This window comes from Lichenostomus cassidix, chromosome 4A, assembly GCF_008360975.1.
Source record: "Lichenostomus cassidix isolate B80296 chromosome 4A, HeHo_3.0, whole genome shotgun sequence".
NCBI classification, from domain to species: Eukaryota; Metazoa; Chordata; class Aves; order Passeriformes; family Meliphagidae; genus Lichenostomus; species Lichenostomus cassidix.
Window position 1 is genome coordinate 7,822,308 of NC_139485.1, and position 24,615 is coordinate 7,846,922.

The following is a 24,615-nucleotide window of genomic DNA, read 5'->3' on the forward strand; positions in this document are numbered from 1 at the left end:
TAATGACAGTTCTTTCACACAGTTGAACACACAGTTTCATGTGTGAATTGTCCCTTTGTTCTGTTACCTTGCACCATACAAATCAGAAAAGGAGTCTGCAGTGAACGTTAGGAGGCCATTTAATCTTTTCTCTTGTTAAAGGATGGAATCGAATATATTTACAGCATTCCTGACAGTGGACTGTTTTTGAACACCTTCGGGCATACACTGGTGATGGCAGCTGTACGTCCTCCCAGACAGTCAATCCCAACTCGTGGTTCTTACCATTAGGGTTTCCTTTAACTGAACATCTTACAGTGTGGGTTTCTTAGCACCTTCTGTTGCCAGATGTTCCCCTAAGTCTCTGAGTTAAGTAGCTGGCCGACAATTTCCTTGTCTTTCTCTTTTCATAAATGATATGAGAAGAGTGGGGAGGTTTCCCTTTATATGTATTTATATTCATATGTTGAAAATTGATTCTTTGTTGTGCCTCTTCTTGTGCTTTGCTGTTTTTCTGTCTGTCTTATCCTGTTTTTCCAAGTGGATGTATTGCTGTGATTGTCAGTCTTTTACAAACTTGTGCCCTTTTCCTTTGAGGAAGGAGCTTTGAGCTCCTGTGAGAAGCTACTGACTTCTTCCTTTTCTCACTTCTCTTGGCTTCTGGAAAACTTTATGTATTAATTGTCTACATTTACCAAATCCTGTCTCTATAAATCTGGATGGAGGGCTATTGCTGTTCTCCCTTATTCACGTTTGGACATTCATCAACCCCTGTCTTGACTTTCTTGTGTCTTACCAGACTTTTCCTGTAGTATATCTGGTAAAATGGTAATATGTCCTTGTCCTACATTTGTGTGCTTGTATGATGACTGTTTGAGAAAGACACTCACCAGACTTTTTTGTGGTTGTGGACCAGCTCTATAGTTTTATCCATCAAGTTTCCTCTTTTGTCACAAACCAGGTACTTCCAACATAACCTGCCCTGTTCCCGTGCCTCAGAGGTCTGTGCAGGTGCCCTTGATAAAACTACTGGGGGGTGTGTGCTGCCACCTTCACTCCTGAGCTGTGTTCTCTTGTATTCAGTAATGAGAGTTAGCTCATGGCATTGTGACAGCTGGAAATGCCCCAGCCTGGAGAGTGCTGGAGTTGAGTGCATCAGTTGTAGAAGGGAGGCTGCTCTCTGTGCTCCTGGACAGGGCTGGCACTGCACCTGCGAGGGGTCACAGCAGGCTGTTCCAGTGACAAATTTGAATTCCTTTTCCTTCAGATGCTTCTAATTTGAAACAGGATTATGTGGAGGTTTAGTGTTATTAGAAGGTGTAGCATGATCACAAATGAAACAGAGTAAGCTTTATGTTAAAAAATACAAATCTTAAAACTTCTGGAACTGGGGAGCAGTGGCTCGTTCACTTGTGTGAAAGAAAAAGGAAAATGCTGGCAGTGCCACTTTGCTTGTTCCGAGTGCTTCCTGGGCGTGTGAGACCTCTGAGATCCTCTGAGCCGAAGGGGAAGGAAGCACTCTGGTCTTACAAAGGTATGAGTGTGCAGCTTTTCTGAGTGTCAGATCCTAGAGCTCTGGGTATCAAGTGACATTGGGGCTGTAGAGACTTTCTTACCTTCTGTGGTTATAAAAGGTAGTGGTTAAATAACTATAATTAAAATGTCATTCTAAATATGATTTTTCCTTCCAGTTCAAGTTTGATCCTTTTCACTTCAATGTCCTCCAAGGTTTTATTACTTGGAAATCTTCAAATTAAACAAAAACATTTTTCACTCATCTTTTACAAAAGTAGAGAAATATTCTTCACTGATATCCTTTCTACTGTTCTTCTCACCTTCCCCCTGCCTTCCTTTTCCTCCATATCCATAACAAAAAAGAGAAGCTTTTCATACTGGTGGTGGTACCAGGACAAGACCAATTTATTCATAGTTCTTGCTTTCTCTCCCACACCCCAACTTAAAGAATCCCTTCACTTTTTTGGTAAATAAGAGGCAGCTTGTATCCAGTGCTGCTTTATATTGAAAGAAGGTATTTTTAACAGTGCATTCTGCATGATGTCAGTGTAAGTTATTGGCATGATGACTCTTAACTGTGATAGCTGACTGATTGCTAAAATAGCTTGCAGACTTCTGCTTTCAGTCTAAATATTTTCAGTAACGTATAGCAACAGGTCAGTAATTGGCTTAGGCGATTTTGGTTGTAAAACCAGTGCCCTAAGCACACTTCTTAAACATGATGTATCAGAGACTATTCTGATACTTGCTTTCAATGTTCAGATAGGTTTATACATTGTGGCCTGCATGTGAATTGTTTCAATTCTCCACGAGTTGTAACAGAGTAATGATCAAATAAAGTACAGGGCTGTCCTAGTTTTTTCATTAATGAAAATGGTGTAATAGTAGCTGGAGTGTGACATGGGCAGCACTGATCAGGTGATCAGGGCTTCAGCCACATTTTCTGGTTTGCCTTTAAGGTCAGTGTTTAAGGTGTTGGATACATGCATATATTTCAGAGTCTGGCAAGGAGGCAGACTATGTAGGTATGCCCCTTTTGATGGATGTGGAAGACTGTGGCTATAAGGAAGCACTATCAGTTTAAACTCTTACTGTGTTGCAGTGGAATCTCTAATTCAGTTTTGCAATGGAAAGGAAAAAACAATATACATGATCAGCTGGTTTTCATGGAGCTGTGCCTGACATCCTCAATAGCAAATAACTGAAACAGTTCCAGCTATTTAGATTAGAGCTGGGCAAGACTTTTTGATAAATAGTAAATTACACCATGGCTGGATGGTGAGTTTATAGTCCTCAGGTTGCTAGTGAATTTGCTGTGGCACCTGTAAATAGTTTTAGATGGAAATACTTTTTCAGTGTGTGGCTCTCAAACAAAAGAAATCAAAATGTAGACCCTTATGAAAGAAGAAGAATTGTCATGTTTACAGGAGCTTCAGAGGGTCTGGATTTGGTCTTTTCTTCTGTTCCTGTATGGTTTGAAATATCTTCTACCATCTTTCTGCTACTGATACTTGGGGGTGCTCTGCAGCACTCCTGTTTAACACTGTCGGCAGCATATATTAGGGTTCTTGACACCACAAAGAGAAACTGAACAAATAAATTTTGGAGTCTATTGGTTCAAGAGAGCTCATTCCCAAGCTTGGAGCTGTTCTGCTTTTATTCTTCATCCTAAGTTGAGTAAGAGAGGTGCTTGAAGCAGATTATTAGAGCACCTCCTGGGAAAGTGCAAAGTCTGGTTTCATGAATGTTTTTTTTTTTTTTAAACTAACAAACAATGACAGCATCTGCAGCTTTCTGACTACATCAAGAGGGAACCAGGCAGAAAGGTGAGAGCACTCTACCCAGTATGCTCTTTGATTCTTGTGGCATGTGGGGCTTCAAACTTCCTTAGGCAAAAAGAAGACTGATCTCAAGCATGCCATGCATATCTTTGCTATACATCATTGGATAACAAGGACTCCAAGCATCTGCCATCTTCTCTGCATTTTATTTAAGATTTTTAGGTCGAACAATGTGTTGCTCAAAACACCCTTGTTTTAAGAAAAACAGGTAACAGATGAAAAAGAAACTGTTTGCAAGTTGAAAATGAACCAATTTATTTAGCTGCTTTTGACATCAATATCTGTGGCGTTTGGTGTTTTAGCTTTAGATTTGTAGTTATGTCAGATACCAAGTCTGAGTTATTGGCTTTAAAACACAAGAAAAGAATTGCAGGCTTGAGGAAGACAGGCTGGCACCTGAAACCAAGGATGCCAATAAAAAGCAAAATAACATCACTAGTAAGAAAACACTCTTTTCTTTCCATAGCTTGTCTAGCTTCTGTGAGCAGGTTTTCTGTGGTCTTTGTTTAGTGTAACACTAAAAATGCTCTCTGAAGGCTTGGACTTCATATTAGGCTGTAAGAGTTAGTACTAAAATGTAGCAGTCAGTGTTCCTAGTTCAGAGATGGAAGCATAAATTCAGGTGCAAGACCTCTGTAATTCTGTCTGCAGTTCTAAACATGGATGTTCAAGAAGGCAAATTTAAACTGGGAAAAACTGTGTAGAAGAGATGTGATGGTCAGAATGGAAAGGTCCCCTTTGAGAGGAAACTGAATGAGCACAACCCTCTCAGCTCAGCAAAGTGAAGTCTGAAGAGGCATGTGAATTATTTCTATAAATACTGTGGGGAATAATAACCAGGAAGGGAAAGAACTATTTAAACTAAAGGACAATGTTGGCACTAGGATAGCTAGGTACAAGCTGGCTGGGAAAACATTTTGGCAGGAAATTGGAATGTTTCCAGAGGTTCTGAACTTCAGCAAGGTTTTGAGGCAACCTTCAAATTTTTCATTTTGGGGATTTTGTCTCCATTATTTCTACTTAGAACATGTGGAATGTGGATCCTTTATGAACAGAATTATATAATTGTTCCTTACAATAGCAGGAGCCCTGAAGGTCTCTTTTAGCCTTGTTTCTTGAATCTTACGAGTTAGAATCCGCTTGGGTCACTGACTGTTCTGAACCTGTGGTCCATATTACACTTTGAAAACATCTGTGAGGGCAATTAAGTAATTCTGTTCAGTAGGCTTATGTTTTCCGTGTAGACATCTTGGTACCTTAAGTGGCTGCTGGGGAGCAACACTGAAGTTAAAAGGTTGGGAAAAACATCTTTAGTCAGATTTTGTGTTGCACGGCAATAACAGCTACCAAAATCTTTGGGTGGTTCATTTACCCAACTTAGTCTGAACGATATGTTTATACTCCTGCTACCACTAGTACAAAAATGTATGTATAAAACTTGTACATTTTCTCTTGATACTCATTGATAAGGACCTTCAAAGCATATGCGAATGTTTCAGTACTATTTGACTTTCAGTGAAGTTCTCTGGTCTTCTCTTGTCCTTTTCAAGTAGCAGTAATGACGTATCTTAGAAGGAGTTCAGTTTTGACAGGAAAGTAAATGTGTATATGTTTCCCTGAATTACAGCCCTCTGCTAAGTGTATTACAGCTAATAAATCTCATAATCCAAAGATAAAGGTCAAGAGAATAATCCTAAAGTCCAGTTTGAGTCTTATTCATGCTTGTTTCTGAACAAGGGGAGAGAGCAACTTCAGTGCCATTGCAATCTAATAATTTTGTTGGTACCAGTAAGGGCAACTGGCATACCTTTCTTGAAAATGTAGCAAAATGCCACTAGTTGATATGAGTGGAAAGTAGTGCAATAACCCACATTTAATAAAATGTTAGGTAAAGCACTCTTCTGGCTTTATACTCTTCAGTATTTATTAAACAACTTGAAAAAAGGGAGGTGAGGTGGCATTAAAAAAGGAATCCAAGGAAATCCAAAAGAAAACTATGACTTCAGCTTCCTCTTTTATTCATCATCATTGAAAGAAGGGAACTTGTCCAGCTCAATCAAGTAAGGAGGAAGTTGCTGTACCAGCAGGTGATAACAGGTTTTAGCAAGTTAGGAGAGGACTGTATGCTGCTGTGTTGGTGCTGCACGCTGAGGCATATCCTCTTCTGCCATCACAGGATGAGTATCTTGTGCCACACCAGACAAAGCAAATGGTGTGGCAGGAGAAAGGGCATATGGGCTATTCCTTGAGAGTCCCAAATTGCACCCATCCCTGTGTATACCCCCCAGTACAGTTCCCATCTCTGCTACACTGTGCAGTTGTGTGGTGACTGATCTGCTCATATAAAAAAATGCACTCTTACTTACATAATGCACTTTGATTTGTCACCTTTGGGGGAAAAAAATTTACATGCTTTTCTTGAAGCATCCCTGTTCATCTCAGCCTTAGAAATCTTTGTAAGGGCTGGTATCTGAGACCCATGTGTATTCCCCTGAGAAATTCAGGTTAGTGTAGTTTTCTCTTGCTTGTGTATTGATTGATGCAATGCTCTAGAACTGCAAGGAAAGGTTTGGTCCTCAAGAGCGGTATGGTTTGCGTCTTTCTGAATAATTCAGTGTATGGATTGGTTGGTTGTTAGTTATTTCTTTGTAACTGTCATGCTCGTGTTCAACGTAGAGATTTTGCTCCACGTCTGGTCATTTTGAGATTTTTAAATGCTAACTTGGGATTCACAGAGAAAATATCCTTTCCTCTGGTAGTTCTTTAAGTTTAGAAAGTGTCCCTAAATTTTGTTGTCTTCCAAGGATTTCTGTTTCTAGCCAGCAGTGTTAAGGACCAAAGTATTTGTGTTCAGGAGGAGGGATGGCTAGTGTGACAGGGGTATTTTTCCCTTCCATGAAGGGTTCCTTACGTACAGATCTCTAAGGTGAGGCTTTTCCCATGCACAGGAGAAGGTTATTGGGTAACAGTAAGGTACATTGAGCATATCAAATGTGTTACCAAGCAGTTTCATTCTGTCCCTAAACTATTCCAGTAATCTTATTTTCTGTTGTATCACATGAACAATGTTTCTGGAACAGTCAAAGGAATTGCACAGGACATTTCTAACTGCTATGGCCTGTTCAGATACAGTTATTTTAGAGATTTGGCCCCCTGTTGCCTGAAATGGAAGGGCACTGTTGCTGAAATTTCACACCAACTGTTAAAATTGCTCCTGTGATCACGTCTCTCTTTTCCTCCCTTACGCAGCCCGCTGTTTGTAACGTGGAAGATCGGTCGAGATAAGCGATTGCGTGGATGCATAGGTACTTTTTCTGCCATGAACCTGCATTCAGGACTCAGGGAGTACACACTTACTAGGTAAGAATTTGTTTTCTGTAGCCTTGACTTGCATATTTAACTAGGCTGTTGAGGAGATGATAGGTGTGCTTTGGTTTGTTTTGGGTTTTTTGGCTGTGTCACTGTACGGATCAATGAAAACCTGTGTCTCCTTTTGATGCTAAGTGTATTGCCTGGATATTTACTACTGGTGTCACGAGGCCATGCTTTCAGTTAAAAAACGTAAGTTGAGCCTATTCTCTTTTTATTGGTCTGGAAACTACTCTCCAGTAGCTTATTGTAACTGATTATTACAGTATTTTTCCAGTGTTCAGACAAATTTTAACCTTAGTAGTTAATGTCAGGGCAGAAGACCAGAAAGTCAGATTTGGGGATTATCCTATTCACGCTTCTAAAACAGCAGGTATTCTCACCTCTTCTCCATCAGGTGCTTCCAATCAGCTGCAGTTAATTTAATGCTACAAATTTCCATTACATGTTACTCTTCAGATACATCTCAGCCCCTGAGTGGGAAGCTTCTGGATGAGGGAGGTAAGTGATGATAATCCTTCACTCCCTGGCAGCATAATCCTTCATGTTTTGATCTACACCTAAATTCATTCACCTTAATATTGTTCCATTTCCTTTGCATAGAGTGAAAACTAATAAGTTTATCACTAGAGCTAGTAGCAAGCTTTCTACTTGTTTTTTCTAAGAATTTTCTTAAGTTTATTCTCTAAAGAATCAATGGAATTTTGGTCCTCTCAGTTACAATAGACTTTATTGTGCTCTAAAATAGAAGCTGCATTCTGGCATGTTTAGATCTCTAAAATTGTCATCACTTAAAATAATTAGTGCTTCCAGATCACTTTAGATTTGAGGCTTTCCTCCATTACAGGATCTTCCTCTTTGCAGTTAAAATTCTTTGTCCACCCTGGCATTAAGTAATATTAAAATGGGACATGTTCTTTCTTACATGTCTCCCCAGTTAGTTGCAACCTGAAGTTCATTTCATGCTTCTCTGCTCAGCTTGAAGATGATCAACTGCTCATCTCCTGGAGTCCTTACAGACTTCCGAAAGACCTACTTACCTTTGTGTTCAATTTATTTATTATGTGCTCTGGAATGTTTCTGCTTGTGTCCTTTAAAACCTCAGCATTCAAAATGGTCAATGAGAAGAAGCTTTTAATAAAATTCAAAGCAATTTCTTTGTTGAGGGTTAACAAGGCTTAAAATCTTAACCATTAGCAAGCCAGACTGAATGAAAAACAACTTGCCCCCTGCACTGGAGAGTGTTTCATTTTAGGTGTATGCTTTACAGTGCCTGATCAAGAGCAATGAGCTTGTACAGAATATATCCCCCTAAGGCTAGGAATGAGGTGATAGCTCAAGAAAATAGTTTTTGTTCCTTGTAGATTTTTCCATTCTCACAAATCAAGACAGGGCTGTACTCTTAAACACTTTTAAAACTGGTTATAAGATTCCTGTCACTGCATTCTAACTCTGAAAGCTGAAGTCAAAATACATGAAAAGTGATGAAAATAAAGGGAACTGAAATAATTTCCATGCGGTATTTACAGGATGGCCACACGCTGTGGAACTTTATACAAGGCTGTTCAGAGGATGGATAGTTCAGTAATTTTCAAGATGAGGAAAATGGAACTATATGCCAACCTATTTTTTAAAAAAATCTTCATGAGCACATAAGTTGTTTTAAAATGAAATATAACTTTTAGTGGCATATTGGATTTTATTATCTTTTATGGTAAATCTTTTTTATGTTTAGGGTACCTAAAATGTTTCCAGTTTGTTTTTTTAAAATAACAACCAAACTTCAAATATGACCACTGAAATGTAAAGTTCATATCAGAATGTACAAAAAAGGTGTTCCCTTCTATCACTCATTATATAAAAAAATGAAAGAAGGGGTTACCTGTGATCAATTTCCTTCTTCAGGTCAGTCTTTTCAAGTATGGGGCTTCCAGAGGAGAGCATTTGAGGAATAAAGGAAGCACCTTTGAAATGTCCATGAGCTTTCAGAGTTTGGAGCTTGACAGGCCTCCCTAGGAGGGATCAGAAACTAGGACATTATAGCTTGCTCCAGCAGGATGTGGGCAATAGGCTCCTGCAGAAGATGTGACAATTCCTGAAAGGCAGAAACTTCAGGGAAGGCAGAAATTACCAAAGTAGGTAGAATGAGAATGGGCTCTACTTTAGAAAGTAGAACTTGACCACAGCTGGAGGATATAGTCAGATATTCTGCAGACTGCTTCAGTTATTTTGAAGATACAGTGTGGATAAACAGAACCAGATTGTTTGTCTACTTCATTCTTATCCTTTTCAGCACCTTCTGTGGAATTGTGGCTCAGCTTTTAGTCAGGAAAATGGTACAAAAGATCAGTCCTTCTTAAATGCCCTGGTGCTTAGCAATCAAAATATCCGTGATTCCCTTCACACATAATTTCATTGCAAATATGCAGAGAAGTCCTTAGGATCACAATAAATCAATTTCTTTGTTTCTAGTGGTGATCTCTGGCTGTATATTGTATCCAATGTGTAGCATACACCTCTCTAGCTGCATACAGTAGTGTAGTTCCTTTGAAGTAGCAGAATGATAGTTCATCTAGGAACCTGAAGTGAGCAATTTCTTTCTTTGGACACCCCACCCTACACTTATTCAGGTCTGTAAACAAAAATGGTGGTGATCTGTGACCATTTTGAGCTCTGTAGGTTGTCATGCTGATATTGCCAGTATGTTCTAAACAGGAAATTTATGTGGAATGAGTCATCATTAATTGGATGCATCTGCCTAAGTTGTGAGGAGGGATGAGAATACCCATAGTTTAAAAAGCTATTACTGTGTTCCTAATAAAATCTACATGTTAAATTCAATTTTCTCTGCAGTTTTATCAGGGAAAGACAGGGGAAAGGTTGTGTATTACTAAATTTTTCTGCAGAACTTTATGAAGAGAGAGATTCAGACTTGGTGATTTTGATTTCCTTTTACTAGGAGGTAAACCATGTCCAAATGTTTTACAGTGTTGAATGTTGCATTTTAGAATGAAGAAATTTTACCATGGGCAGAATAGTCCTTTAGACTGAATGTGTTAATTGAATATCCCATCTGAATGCATAAAAATAAACCAGTCCAGATTATGAAAAATACCTTATGTTTTACAGCTCCTTCAAGAAAATACTCTGAACTTGGAAGCAGGTTACCACAGAATTTCATAACAGGTTGATGAATTACTTTTTCTTGTATTCTGTACAGCAGTAAGACTTAAAATGTGGCACTAAAGTTTTAAACTCCTGCTTTCACACTCTCGAGATACTGAACAAAATTGTTTCATTTGTTCATTTTAGTTTTGGGTTTTAATCTATTTCATAGAATTTGAAGTAATATTTTATGCCAGTTCTAAAAGTATAGGTGCATAAATTTTTACGTCTGTGTTGGTTTAGCCTGTCAAGGCTAGAATATGTATCTGGAGAGGGAAATAGTAGAGAACAGGGAGATGAAGGGAGATGTTACGTGACAGAGTCTGCTGTCCCAGAAGAAAGTAGTGAAGAAAAATTGGAGGACTCCAAGGTTTAAGTGTATTAACCTAATGGCTGAAAACTGGGTTGAAATTTTAAAATAATATGTAACCCACCTTCCTTTAACTAGCATAGGCCTGTCTCTGACTACATGATGTAATCAGTCTTTTTGTTGTGTGTTCAACTTACCACTCCACCTGAGGGAAATAGGACTGCTGTCAGACACTCAGCCTAGATGTGGTTGATCAAGAAAAGAAAACAAAGCGAAGCTTGGGATGAATAGCACAAGATGGAAGGAAATGAAACCTGCAACCCAACTTTCTCATAACTGAATTTGGGTGTACATTCCATATGAGGATTTGGCTACTGCTGGCATCAAGTACTGCTCTGTCAGCACTTTCAAGAGTCTTAGTCCTTGTTGCTGCAATATTGCCTACTGTCTCTGTGAAAAACACTAACTCTTTCCTCCTGTTCCAGTGTTTACTGTCCAAATGTAAGACAGCAGTATGGCAAGCTAATTTAAGGGGTAAAATTGAAAAGTATGTAATGACTGATCGCATTAATATTAAAGTTGGCCTTATTTGCTGAAGACTAGTGATAAGTATTTGTGCAGACAGGACAACTTCCTTCATGTGTTCAGTTGAGTTTACTACTCTAACCCTGTAATCAGTCCCGCAGGTCAGTGCCAACTTTATCACCAGGCAGTGTAAATGAATGTAAATAGACATTGCCATTGATTTAGAGCAAAGCATACTCGTCTATCTGCCTGCAACTTTTTGAACTGCAGAGTTGGGGGAATTACATGTTTCTGACAGTTGCTGTGACGTTCAGTATTCACTGAAATCATAGGTTGAATTCATTTGTGCAAATAACATTTCATGTGACATTTCAGAGCATATTGTTGCTTCTGTGTTGCCCACTGATAATACTTTGCAGGCTGTCTTACTTTTGGCTTTGACTTATAGTAGACCACTGCTGAAAGCTGGCTTTTTAAAATTTTGTTAATACACTGGTGGCACCAGTGGAAAATCGCCTGATAATTGTGAGATGAAGCTTACATTATCACTTTTGAAATTAAACTGCGCGGAGAGCAGGGTAGGTTCATGACAGCCTGAACTCACCAGGGTTATGCTGCTCTTCTATGTTTAATATTGCTTTTAAAGTCAGGAAGCTTCCTTTTCATTTGTACATGTCTGTGAAAAGCAGGTGTCTGCTGGTCGCCTCTGAGTTCTCAGGGTTGCCTTATTGAGGTGGAGGGCACAGATCTCCAAGTGAGAAGAGGTGCTTAGGGCCATATGTGGTAACATGGTTCTGTGTCTAGTTGAGTGGACAGACAACCAGTGTGTACCACAGAGCATGTGAGAAGCCAGTGGCAATAACCGTCTGCAGTGTGTAACTCCTGCCTCCCACTTAAAAGCAAATTGTAGTCATGAAGTGTAAAATTTTTAGGAGGGGTTCAAACTATAAAATCCACTAAGTTTTAAGAATAAAAATGCCCTACATACTGTCAAAACTTGTTGAACCAGTAAGGCTGCAGGCAGCTGGAACTCCTCAGGTACTCATCTTTCACGTTGAATCATAGAATTGTTTACATTGGAAAAGACCTCTAAGATCATCACGTGCAACAATTAACTCAGCACTGCCAAGCCCACCACTAAGCCATGTCTCCAAATGCCATATCTACATGGCTTGTAAGTCCCTCTAGGGTTGGGGACTCCACCACTTTCCTGGGCAGCCTATTTCAATGCTTGACAACCCTTTTGGTGAAGAAATGTTTCCCAATAGCCAATCTAAATATCCTGTGGTGCAGCTTGAGGCCATTTTTTCTTGCTCTATTGCTTGCTGTTTGGGAGAAGAGGCTGACCCCACCTGGCTACAGCCTCCTTGCGGGTAGGGAGCAGTAGGGTCTCCCCTGAGCCTCTTCTTCTCCAGGCTAAGTATCTCCAGAGTAAACAACCCTTGGTTACACCATCATATTCCCTTCCTGAGTTACAGAGTTCTGTAGGAGTGATTTCAGAGCATCCTGCATTCCTGGGGGAGGTGGGAAGTGGGATGCCAAACTGACACTTAAGAAGATGTACTGAGTTCTTTTCCCTCAGCCAAGGGTGGGATCTCCCTGGCCTAAGGAAGGTTCAAGGGTGCTAAAGAGGTTGCAGGACTGCTGTTCTGCCAATTTGGGCCCCCTTGGGTTGGTAGTTGATAATGTTGCCGTGACAGGGGCACACCCAGTGAGCAGTATAAGGCAGGTCCTGCTCACCTGCCAGGCAGCCGCAGAGAGGGGTTTGTTCTTTTCATTTTGCAGCAATTCCCAATCACTAAAATTCCTCAGCAAAAGAAAGAGGTGTCTGAGCCAAAGCTGTGTTTGAAAGACATTTGGAAATACATAAGTACTTAATTTTATTTTATACACATGTATATTTGTATAGAGCACATATAATGTATAGCACATATGTGTTCTGAGTCAGAACTGGGCTGAAGTGTATTATGGCAGTTCAGCATTCAACTTTGCTTTACGAATTATATATCTATGCTGGTGTTGACCTCCAGAGGAATTAATAATATTGTATCTTAGAACTCCTTTTTGTTTTCAAAAATGCTTCTGTTAAAATATAAAATTAAGGTATTAGTACTGTGATCTTTACGTATTGACTTATTACCTCTGCTGAAACTGAGGCAAAATTATTTTAACATACAGACATTTTGTACTGGCTCATAGCTTTGCCTGCCATGTCATCTGTATACAGATGAGACTTTAGTGAAACTTGGAGCTGTTCATATTTCTAAATTTTATTTAAGCCAATAAAAGCTAGTTGCTTTGACTCTGCTTGTAGACACTGACTTTACAAATAACAAGCACTTTAGTTTGGGTAAATCCTAAGATCTGTTCTGGTGGAATATATGTTTATTAGTAAAATGGTTTGTGGTGTAAACCCACAGTACCAGAAAGTCAAAATGAAGTATATAAATCTGAATTTATTGAGCCAGGCTTAGTTACTCTGTGTGAGTCAGTTCAGTAAATAGGTCTGTAATGATTTTGTGCACACAGTGCCAGCTCATTATTTCAGGGAACTGTTGCTTAACAGAAGTCTGCTACCTTTTTTTCAAAGAGCAAAGCTAAATACCGTACTGGCTCTTTAGGTGAGAAAAAAACCCCAAATTTTTGCTTTAATAATGGGTTAAATGCTTCTCCTTATTTTGTTATGAAAGGAAAATCTTGTTGTTTAGGAAAGAGGAGTATGCCCTTGGAAATATATGGGCTTTGCATATTGTGTGTGTTGGAAATGTAACAATTCTGCCTTGACTTTTTTCTTCATTTAAAACCAAACAAAACAGAATATTGGTTTTGTAATTGTTGGTCTGTTGTTCCTGAGAAAAACCTTGCTAGACCCTTGGACCTAATGGCAGATGAGAGTCTGTTTCCTTAGCAACACTTCTTGAAAGAAAGCAAAGGAAAATGCCACAAATGGAAGGACAGTCCTTAGATTATTATCTTTATGAAAGGAGGAGAGCATAATTATGCTCTCCCAAAGCTTTTTCAATAGATCCAGGGTTATCAAATATTGATAACCATTTTACTGTTTTGCTGGGAAAACTGAATTATAGAATATGAATTCTTTGGCACAGGAGAATGCATTACTGTGTTTTGTATAGTAAACTTACTTTGTGTGTTGACTGTTTATGAAAGGTACCTGAAAATCAAGGAAAAATAAATTTTATAATTAAAATCATTACAAAATTGCTGTATCTGTGTAAAGTGGCTTCATGAGGTTTAGAGCGGGTTTTACTGAGACTATAATAAGTTTAAGGTCTCATCAGTAGAATTTGGGGTAACTAAGGGAACCAGCCAGATTTGAAATACTTATTTCATCATATTTTAAAAACCATGCATTAAAAATTGGGAATTTCAAAAATGTGCTTCTTATAAAATGCACGCTTAGAAAAAGACATGCTCAAGCAAGTTAACTTTCATTAGTTGATGTAACTTGTGTTATTTGGAATAAATCAGTTCTTGCAGGAATTTGATTGAATGTGAGTAACTGGCGATATCCAGCAGTTACTCAGACTTTCCAGACAGGTTTGAGGGAGGAGCCATGTCATTGGTGACTCTAGTCTTTCCCATGATGATCTTGCATTTCGTGTTCTTCCCACACAGTCTCCTATTATGCGAAAAAAAATGATGCACACCCTTAAGTTCAAAGACAGAGTTCTAGTTGAGTTGAAACACTAGTTTGGTTCTAAGTCAGATTTTTATTTGTCTTTGAACATTACTTGACAGAAGTGTCTGGGAGGGAGGGTGGAGACAGGAGAACTGGCCACCTGGCTTTCCTAGCAAAGCTCTATATTTCTATAACCTCTTCTTTACTAGTACAGGTAGTTGTTGGTACTTCCATGGGTTTTATTCAACGTTTTAATCTTCTTGTCTGATAGTCTTAAGGGGAACATCATCAAAACATTGCCTAAAAATCTTTTATGATGGTATTTGCTTTCTTTTGAGACTCTTGCTGACTTACTGATTTCTGAAGCACTACAAAGATGTGCTGAGTTATGGGCTGGTGCTGCAGAGCACAAGATACGGCTGTGCTCACAGCAGACAGAGGCACAGGTGAAGTGTGTCTCAGAGCACTCACATTATAAAGAAAGGATTTTTCCGTTTGGAAACGGGACAGAATGGAAAAGGTTGGCATAGAAGTTACCTGCTGCTGGGGACATGTGTCTCTCTGGCTGTTCTCAGCTTAGCAGTAGGTGTTAATTTTTAATATAGAGTGAGGGATGTTTTCCACAACTTTCTTGTGAGGGCAGTTAAAACATCCCACTACACAGACTGGCCAGTGCTTACATGTGCTTAATAGGAGACATCCTAAGTAAGACTCTGGGAATTGAGGTGCAGCTGTGGTATATTAGATACCTTGCCCAGCAGAAGTATTATTTGGGTCAAGGAACTAATTTTTACTGAAATCTGATGTTTTAATACCACTTAGCAGAGATTAAGCAAGGTCACAGGAAAAAGAATTGTCTCATGCTTATAAGCTGTTAGAATCTTTAAACTCTGCAGCTTTGTGTGGGAGGCACTGTGGGAAAGGAGTCTCAATTAAAGTTTTCAGTCTGTCAGCACCTCCTCCATTTAGGTGTTTTCTGATGCTTCCTTTTAAGACTATAAAGAAGAAATAGCACAAACTGGGTGTGGGGAACTGGGCTCCAAAAGCCCTTGTTATCTCTGTTCACTTTAACACAAAGGTGTTGAAGCTTTTGAATTTGTTTTTTACCATTTTCCATAGATCAGAGTCGTGAGAGTTAAAATGCTCTTGTGAACTGTAACAGAGTTTTCTGGTATTTTTAAATACTACTGACAGATACCTGTTTATAAAATTGGTTCCTGTTGACACCAGGAAGAGAGAAGTTGTGTCCTTTACAAGAGCTGTGCAGTTAAGATGGTAGAAAAGCTCTTGGAAGAAGAAATAGCCTATCCACTGCTGGAACATTGGCAGTCGTATAAAATGCTGAAGAATGTCGGAAGACATCTAAAGATAAGCACGCTTCTGTGGTAGTCCTAAAGTCTTCCAGGCCCAAGCACTCTGCACTATTTCAACTCATATCATGTGTGTATTTGTGAGCAAGTGACCTCAGAGTGGCGAGGGAGAAGCAACACACAGGAAAGTCTTGAAAGACTGTCTTGAGCTTAATCATTTACAGATGACTGGAGTTTTACTCCAGTTTACCTGCTGCATTGCAGGGGGGAAAATATACTGACCTGAAAATAACCAGGTTTTTTTTTCTAACATTAATTTAAAAGTATAATATTAGGGACAGAAGCACTCCATGTGTGTCCCTTTCCTTTGAATTGCTGATGCACTTTTCAGACTCTGCCATTTTCAACTGTACGTCTTAGAAAAATGTATGGAGTGCTATATACACTGTAAACAAGTGTATATTTGTGATAGTCTTTATTTTAGAAAAAGAAACTGAATGTACTTTGATTTTTTTTTTTAGCTCTGTAAATAACTGTGTATTGATGCAGTTTACAAAGCATCTACTGCTGTGAAAGTATGTTATAAACCATTACTTATGAATATTTGTTGTACAACCAAAAAATACTTCTAATCTCAAAGATTCCTGCTTTTATGTGAGTTTTTCAAACTTTTATTTAAAACTTTTCCAAATATAGCTGTTATTTACATGTAGAGAATAGCTTTTGACCACAGTGGAGAAGAGCTTTTTTTTTGGGCATCAGTACAAATTTCCGTAGGACTGGCAACACTCAGTTCTTCAAGCAAGGATTTTCTCCGTGGGGGAATGGTGACATGTGCCTGCTTCTTAAATATAATACGTAGGCTACAAAGTGTCAGCTCACATGCTTAAATTTAGGCTTCCTGTTCCAATGCAATGGTATAATCTTTATTTCTTAGTGCAGATTACTTGCATTAAAGGGTCAGTTGTCAGGCAAGCAGTCTCTCAGGTTGGAGAAGTACAGTGTATAAATAACTCCCACAAGAACTTGGGGGAACTGGTCCAGATATTAAGAAGTGTTCTGCTGAGCCTGGGCACAGCTCCTGGGAACTTCCCATCTGTCAGAAGCTGCAACCCTAGCTTCATTGAAAGGGCCCTTTGTGATAATGGGAATTACTAGCAGTTGCATCAGTCAGTATATGAAATCATGTATTGCAAACTTTTACCAGCGAGGAAAGGTGACTTATTTTTACTGCATTTTTCAGTTCATTAAAATTCCCTTAGTTTTGATTTGACAGGGGAAAAGAAAAAAAGCTCCTGGGTTTTTTTGAACAGTGCAATCTTCTGATACTTCTAGTTCCAGTAATTTTGGTGACTTCTATAATGCCACAAACTGAAATAGGTGTCAAGCTTCTTGTAATATGCAATTAATTTGCTACTTTAGATACCAGCCTAATTGTGAATTATGTTTTCAGTGCTTTATTGATAAATAAAAGCCAGGTTAGAAATATACTCACACTGGTACATTCAAACAGTATTTCTTACTTCAAGAGATTCTTCATTTCTTTCATTTAGTGTTGCTAAAGTGAATGATGTAGAATAAAAATATATTATGTAATAAAAGATAAAGCTATTATTTTCTTCAAATATTGGCATATATCCCATTTAACTGAGGTTTCAATGTAAAGTCAAAATATAATATGACTCAATTGTACGAAAGTTGAAAGACATAAATGTCTGTATGTAAGAAAAATGTTCTGTGTGTATATGTGTATGCATTTAACAGCTTCAGTTCTTACAGAATTAGAGTTAAAAGACCTGCTTGTGTACCTCTAGGCCAATTACTTCCAGGTGCTGTTGTAAAAGCCCTACAGGTAATGTGTTCATTTTGCCATGAAGAAAAAGTACTTGTTATATAAGTGAACACAAAGAAGGGAAAGGAGAGATGTAATTTTAAAGTAATTGAGAGGTCATTGTAACCTCAGTTCTACAGCAGGGCATCACTGCTTTTCACCAAATATATTTTACATGCTCTGTCAAGAAATTGATGCTGGTTTTGTTTCTGTTCCCAGAAGCTTCTGCACAATTTGCAAGCTGGTTATCTGGCCCTTTCTCATCTGTGCTGAGGATGCATTCTGCAGTTTGCTCACTTAGCTACAGAGAGGCTTTTTTCCTTTGACCTAGACTGCTAATCCCTCATTGCAAAGAGCAGCAGCTGTGCTTTGTCTGTGGAGGTCTCTGCACCGCATGCAGCCTCATTCGCCAGAGCCACCCCTCTTTGTGTGCTCGGCTTTTTCAATTACTGAAAGGGTGACTTTCTGGTTTAGTGCTCAGGAAACCCCCTTCAGGTTTGTTGAAGTCTGCAATGCATGATCTTTTTCTTTTTTTCACCCAAAAATGTAAATTTCCAAGAGCTGTTACATATGATTTCACAAGACTGTGTTTGATTAAAACATTCCTGACATTCAGGAGGTGAAACATTTCTTGAGTTGCTTTTTAGAAAGGTGATGAAATCTATTTCTATTTAAATATTGAACACTTTAGATAGATGTGTTGAATTGTATCTCTAATGGTATGATTATGACTAAAGCAATTTTTTGTATGTGTCCATGCTGTATCCTCATTTAACATTGAATAGTTTGGCTTCAGTTGTTCTTGGTAGAATTCCCTCAGTTAAACATATGTAGCAATGCAAGATGTTCGTTATTCAGTTAAAAGCTGAATAGACACATGGATAGAACAGTTCTTTCCTGGTTTAGGCTTCACTGTAGTGAATGGCAAAACTCCTACTACCTTCAAAGGCAGAAGAATTTGGCCTGTAGTTTCTCTATGAAGATGTGATTTAAAATATTTAATTCATAAGCAGACTTTTCAAATGTATGTAATCCTGTTGATTTAAATGCATTCCTTGAATACTTGAGTTACAGTTTTTTGAGGCTACAGACAGATGTAGCCTAATCTGGACCTTTTGCCTTTTCTTCATTTCAGACCTTCCTTTTCATTCCACTCAGCTGTTTTTACTTGCTACTCAAAACCTGGTTTAGAGTGAAAAACATACACAGAGTGACAGCTGGCAGACTTGGAACTGAATGTACTGTTTCGCTGAGCTTGCAAAGGTTCTGTTGCTTGGGCATCTTGACCTTAGATAAGAGTGATTTGTGAATGCCCCTTCCAGGCACTTCTGTAAGTTGAGTGGGTTGCAGGTGGCACAGAATGTGCCACCCCAAGTAGACAGAATTGTGACAGGAATCTGGAAGGAATAAAAGGATGAAATCGTGACCCGCGCTCGTGAGCAAGAGAGAAGTGGCAGAGTTGCTAAAAGGAGAATAAGAAGATGGCTTACAGACAACTTCTTTGTGTGTGGAAGATAAAAGGAAGGAAATGCAGGAAGCAAAGCTTCCAGATACATAGAATGTGTTTATGTATCTAAAACAAACTACTTTTTAATTGGGGATTTGTAGAGGTAATGAACAATCACGGCTTGATCTGTTAATGAGATTCATGTATGAAATAAAAACCTGCACACATACAAAATGAACAGAAAAAATGCTAAGCCTTTTTTGTTGCCTTAAATAGGAATTAAGTTCTGTTGATGCAGCAGTTCTGATGGCTGCATTCTAGAATAGTTTCATGACAGAGGGAGCACGTGCCTAGAAACCAAAACTCATGAAATAAGGAGGGACCATTTCTTCCCTTGAGGTCTTGTTACATGTGATGTGCCACAAGGGATTCATCTTGTGCCTGTCTTTTACTATATTTATAAAAACACTGAGAATTAGTAAGATGCTATGAGCTCATATACCATCCTCTACACTGACAGCACTCAGATCTGCATCTCTTTGCAGATGTACTCACAGGATGCGTAAGAGATTGCACTTAGCTAAAAACCAGGTGGTTTAAACATCATCCAAGTTGAGTTGTGGTATTGATGAAACGTGTCTTGGGAAACAAGCCAGGATATTATCCTGTATTTTGAGTGGTCATATTCCAGTCTGTAAGGCAGTGTGGACCTTGGGCTGTTCTCAGTTTAATTGTTGAAGAATTTTAAGACTGGATTCTGTCACCTTTCATTTCTCAGACTATATTTGCTAGTATCTTCATATTTCAGCATATTTTCTTGTCTTAATCCTTTTCTATGAAACATTTACTGCAATACCTCAGGTAAGCAAATATGGTTGAGCAGCCTGGTCTAGTGGAAGGTGTACCTGCCCACAGCAGGGGATTGGAATGAAATGATCTTTAGGGTCCCTTCCAAACAAAACTGCTATTCCATGATTCTGTGATATTTGTCCTTCTTAATCAATTTACTGCAAAAACCAACATGCCTTTTGCTTTCCTGATGTTTAACCTGATTATATATATTTAATTTGTCCATCACTGTGGTTTCAAAGACCTAATCAAAAAACACAATTTCAGTGTTTGTGGCAAACAGTACTGAAACTGGGCCAATAAAAATTCAACTATATCATATTTCTATATAAAAATACAGTTTACAGTGTTTCTGGTGACAAAAAATGTTGAGAAAATTAAGTACTCTCAGCAGCATAATTTTAAAAGACCCCCTTTTTACAAGCTGCAGGAAATTGAAGATGTAAATTTTTAAATTATCTCAATGTATTTATATATAACTGCATTGCTGAGACATTTAGGAACATTTTTCTGTATGTACTTAAGAGATCCTTTCAAACTTTGTAATAAATAAAAATACGTCATTTATTTGTTCTTCTATAAAATTATGACTTGCATGTAGCTTTAGAGGGAGAGCAGTGTTTTCTGAATTGCCTAAATGAGTTAAATTCAGTGATTATGTGGCCTTAAAGATTTTTGTCTTGACTTCAGTATCTGTTTTGGGGTAGAATAATGACCGTAGGTCAATATTGAGAGATGTGCTAGAGAGGTAAAGAATTCTAGAGATTTTGTGTTTCTAGGGATTTGGTTGGTTAATGTTGTTCAAGCTGTGTGGTTCTAAGAGTAATTGAGCAGTTCATTTTTGTTAATTATCTAAACTTTGCCATCTGCTGGAGAGCCTTTTAGTGACATTATAATTTAGTCCAGTTGGAGCTCAATTAGAGTTTTCTGACTAGTCTGTTATCATGTGTTCACCAAACAGAAACCTACACACCAAACCCTGGTCAGTTTTGTTACTCAGTTTTTAAACAAGCATCTGAAATCACTGTGACATGCTTACTGTGTTATGTTAGGAGATTGTTCTAAGTGTTGTGGGTTCGGTTTTTATGTAGCAAAGCAGGACATTTCCGTGGCAATTGACACCTTTCAGCGTCCTGAATGTTTATGACACAAGCTGTCGCGCCTTTTTGAATTCCATTGTCATTTATCCCGGCAGGATGATTGATGCAGGGACGGTGAGGGACAATACAGGAAAAGGCAGGAAAGAAGCTGCCCCCTTTGAAGGAACTCTTGCATACATCTGCTGACCTGATGTTCCCTTGTAGTCAGAAGATGTTGTTCAGGATCCATGCTGAGCAATTCCCAGTGCAGGCAGCTGTGGGGCAGTGGATGTTCCAAACTGCCTCAGTATGGAGTGTATGGAACGAGCAGTTACAGCTCTGCACCTGCAGCTGGGCAAATGCACTGTAGCTGCTCACTTTGGGCTGTGGTTTGCCTCTGCCCTGGGTGATGGCAAGATTTTGAGTTGAGCATATCTGTGTCAGGGTGTACCTCTGAACTGTTGCTGAAGCTCTGCTGCATCTTGAAGTTAGCATAGTCCAGGATTTTAATTTTTTTCTGGTGTAATTTGGTATATTATATAGTAATGCAAAATGATAGCCCCGTGTCCTGCAAGACTGAAACTGTGAGAAAAATGGAGAGTCTTTACCTTACTTGACCTTTCAAAAGGCCAAGTAAGTCCTTTAGAGCTACAGGAGCAAAAAAGAATGTAAGAGTTCTGGTTTCAGGAAACAGTAAGGAAGTTGAAGCCATAGAACCTTGACTCTTATTAACGTAACCAGGAACCTACAGTTTTACTTTGTGTATCTTTTAAGTTTTAACTGAACTTTTCGATGGGAGCAGGTTGCAGGAGCTCTGACTTCTGTGACCATACTTTTCCACTTGAAGTCCGTAACAGCACATATACAGAGTTCTCCTAAACTTTAAGAACCTCTCCATACAAACCTTTGTTGTTTCCTGGATACCTCATGGCAGAAGGAAAGAGAAATTAATTTCAGGTATTGTGTCCACACAGCGTAACAGCATTGTGGCATAATGATGAACTAGGTGTATTTGTAAGAATCAAATGTGATAGAATCTTTTTCTGGTTAATTTTTAAGCAGTAGAAAAAACATCTTTGTCTCTTTCTGCTAAAACGCCCTGGATTTATGGGAGTGTTGGCTTTTACAGCTTCGTGCTTATGAGCTTTCTTTTCTTAAAAGAGCTTTTGTCATGGTGAGTCAGTGAGGAGTTTGGGCTTTCATCTGCTAGGTACACAAGGCTGACAGACCCAGTTGAAAAACCAGCAGTAGGTAGTTAAACCCCCAGGAGTTTCAGCCTGTGGTCACTGGGCAGATGCACACGAGCTCTGTGTCTTAGCAGGTCCTCTCAGTGTCTGCAGAGTCCCTGAGCAGCATCTCAGACTGTGTCATCCTTCATGTGTGTGCTGTGAAATGCATCTGTACCATGTAGCCAGAGGAAGAAATTAAAGGTTAAGTAAGGATTTGTCTGGAAATTTTAAGTACCTCTATTAAGTATTCTGTAAACACTTCTTTTGATTTAAACAGCTGGTGAACTTTTTTGTGGAAAAACAAGGGCCCAGAACTTTTATCAGCAATACCAGTATGATTTGATGTTTTAATTGTGGGTATGGTTTGCACAATACATGTGTGCACATAAAAATACTCTTAATATAATTGAAGCCATTAAATAAGGAGAACATACAGACAGCTTATGTTAGGAACCTCTGGCTGTCTAAAATAGACACTTAATTGTCTTATGTAGCCAACGTAGGTTGCTTTTTCTGATGAGCTTTTCTAAATGCTTAATTTATGCACATGCTCTGATTTGTCTTTCAGAGGAATGGTATTCTTCTCAAAGCTAAAATAACTGTCTAAAATAGAGTAGCCAGATATTCCTTCTTCCTGTTACGTTACATGTGTGATTTCAGACAGACTGGGAGAAGAGAGACTTTCTGGCATACTTCACTTCTGTGGAGTAAAAAAAAAAAAAAAAAGATTCAAGAGTGAAAATGCCAGATCAGTATTTTATTTGTCCACCTGGAATGCCATTGCTGTTACCTGCTGCACTGTGCTGATAAAATCAGCTGAGAACTTGAGAGATGTATTTCTTTTTTTGCCCTATGACTGCCACTTAGCAACATAATGTGCAGGAAGTATAAATGTTGTTCTTTCCCTTTCTGTCTCCCAAATGTAAGGGAGGGTTCAGGAAAAACACGTCATTCGCAGTTGTTTTGTTTCCTGGAAATTTTTCCAGTCTGACCCCCAAAAAAAAGATAATGTAAATAAATTCTTTTTCCTCTTATTCAAGTGTTTTGATGTTGCATGTAAATCACTCCTTGAAATCTCCATTTAAGCTGGCCAAATTCTGCTGGTCATAAATAAAAGGCAGTAGAAGATTGACCTGTGGGTTGTGTTGGGCTATCTGATGCCTTATGTTGACAGCTAGGAGGATTGTATTCATAATTTTACTTTCTGAAGTAGAGCACACTCTGCCCTGCTTTTCTGGCTTAGAAATTAATTGCATGTCGTGACTTGGAAGCTGTTAGTTTTCTCTGGTCTCTGCCAAACTGAGCTGTGAGAGCTGATTTTCATTAGGAAAATACTGGTGGTCTGCTTAAGTGTTCCTTAATTTCTTTCTATTGAAGTTACTGAATGAAAAAGTCTGAACTAACTTCACTGCTCAGTAATCTAGCAATGGAAGAAACAATAAATACTGTCTTTTTTTTTTTCCTCCTAAACTCTGGCACCAAGTGTCTCTTGCTGTTGTCATTTCTTCACTGTTCCCTAAAATCCAGCGAGCTTGCCACTTGTTAATTTCAGGATGTTTTGAATTAATTGAAGAACAATATCTGCGCCCTTTGAGCTCCATCCATTGACAAAGAGCCATTTCTTTGTTAAGTATATCTCCAAAGGTAATTCTACTAAGCTTAGTTTGCTCAGTGAAAAAATCCAGAATCTCAGTGTTACACTTACTGAGCTAAATGAAGAGCTGGTAGAATTAAAGTCCTTTCCCTATCATCTGAAAGTAATGCCAAGGTACTGTTTATCAGAAGAGGGTAAGAGTTTGTAAAATAAGATCTTTAGCCTGCTTTTCATATGTCTACTGATGATATTTGAAGAATTGTTTAGATGGCAGAAAGTTATGGTTTGGTTTAACTGTGTTCGATATTGAAACTGGTTAAGAGAAAATTGACTATAATAGAGTGAACTAAAAAAGTAATGTAAAATTAATTTTTAAATTGGATTAAATTTATCGGTTCTGTTTTGATTAATCTTCTGGGAGCTACATTTCTACAGGGTAGGCTGAGCAGACTGTGAAAGAGAGGCTGTCACAAAAAGTGGATTTTTAGGAGTCAGGGATCTTGGATTCTATTCTCAATCCTGTCACTGACTCACTGTGTAAGCCTCCTAAATTGCATGAGTCACTTAATATCTCTGCCTCATTCACACTTCCTATAAAAGTGAGTATTACTTACATCATGCCCAGTGTTTGACACCTTCCTTTGCATCTCTTCCCGTGTCATGTTTAAGTCTCCAAGGTAATTTCCAGCAACGTACAGAACTGTGCCCAGTTTTGTCTGAACACTCTGTCCAGTGTAGGTCTGTGGATGTGACTGTCTCCAGAAAAGAGCTTTAGTGAGAAATTATGTTGTTAATGTTTGTTGTTAAATGACAGTGAGTAAAATACTAGGAATTTAATTCATATAATGCCTCCATTCATCTGTATCAAAATCCTTCTTTGCTATTTTTGATGCTTACATGCTGTTGAAACTCTTATAGGATCTTTTAAATTC

General features: G+C 38.6%; 1 protein-coding gene across 4 annotated transcripts in view; it reads left to right on the plus strand.

Annotated features, from left to right (window-relative positions):
* Positions 1 to 24,615, plus strand: part of AMMECR1 (AMMECR nuclear protein 1) — a 95,565-nt gene that overhangs the window by 50,873 nt on the left and 20,077 nt on the right. For 3 of the 4 annotated variants that reach the window (XR_014852208.1, XM_085060361.1, XM_085060359.1), the window contains one exon: positions 6,585 to 6,695. Coding sequence is in view for 3 of the 4 variants with exons in the window: in XM_085060361.1 (XP_084916487.1) it covers positions 6,585 to 6,695 (111 nt within the window). In the remaining variant the exon portion in view is untranslated. Of the gene's footprint in view, positions 1 to 6,584; positions 6,696 to 7,101; positions 7,206 to 7,641; positions 15,889 to 24,615 lie in introns of those variants that run through there. The other variant, XM_085060358.1, reaches the window with a different exon arrangement.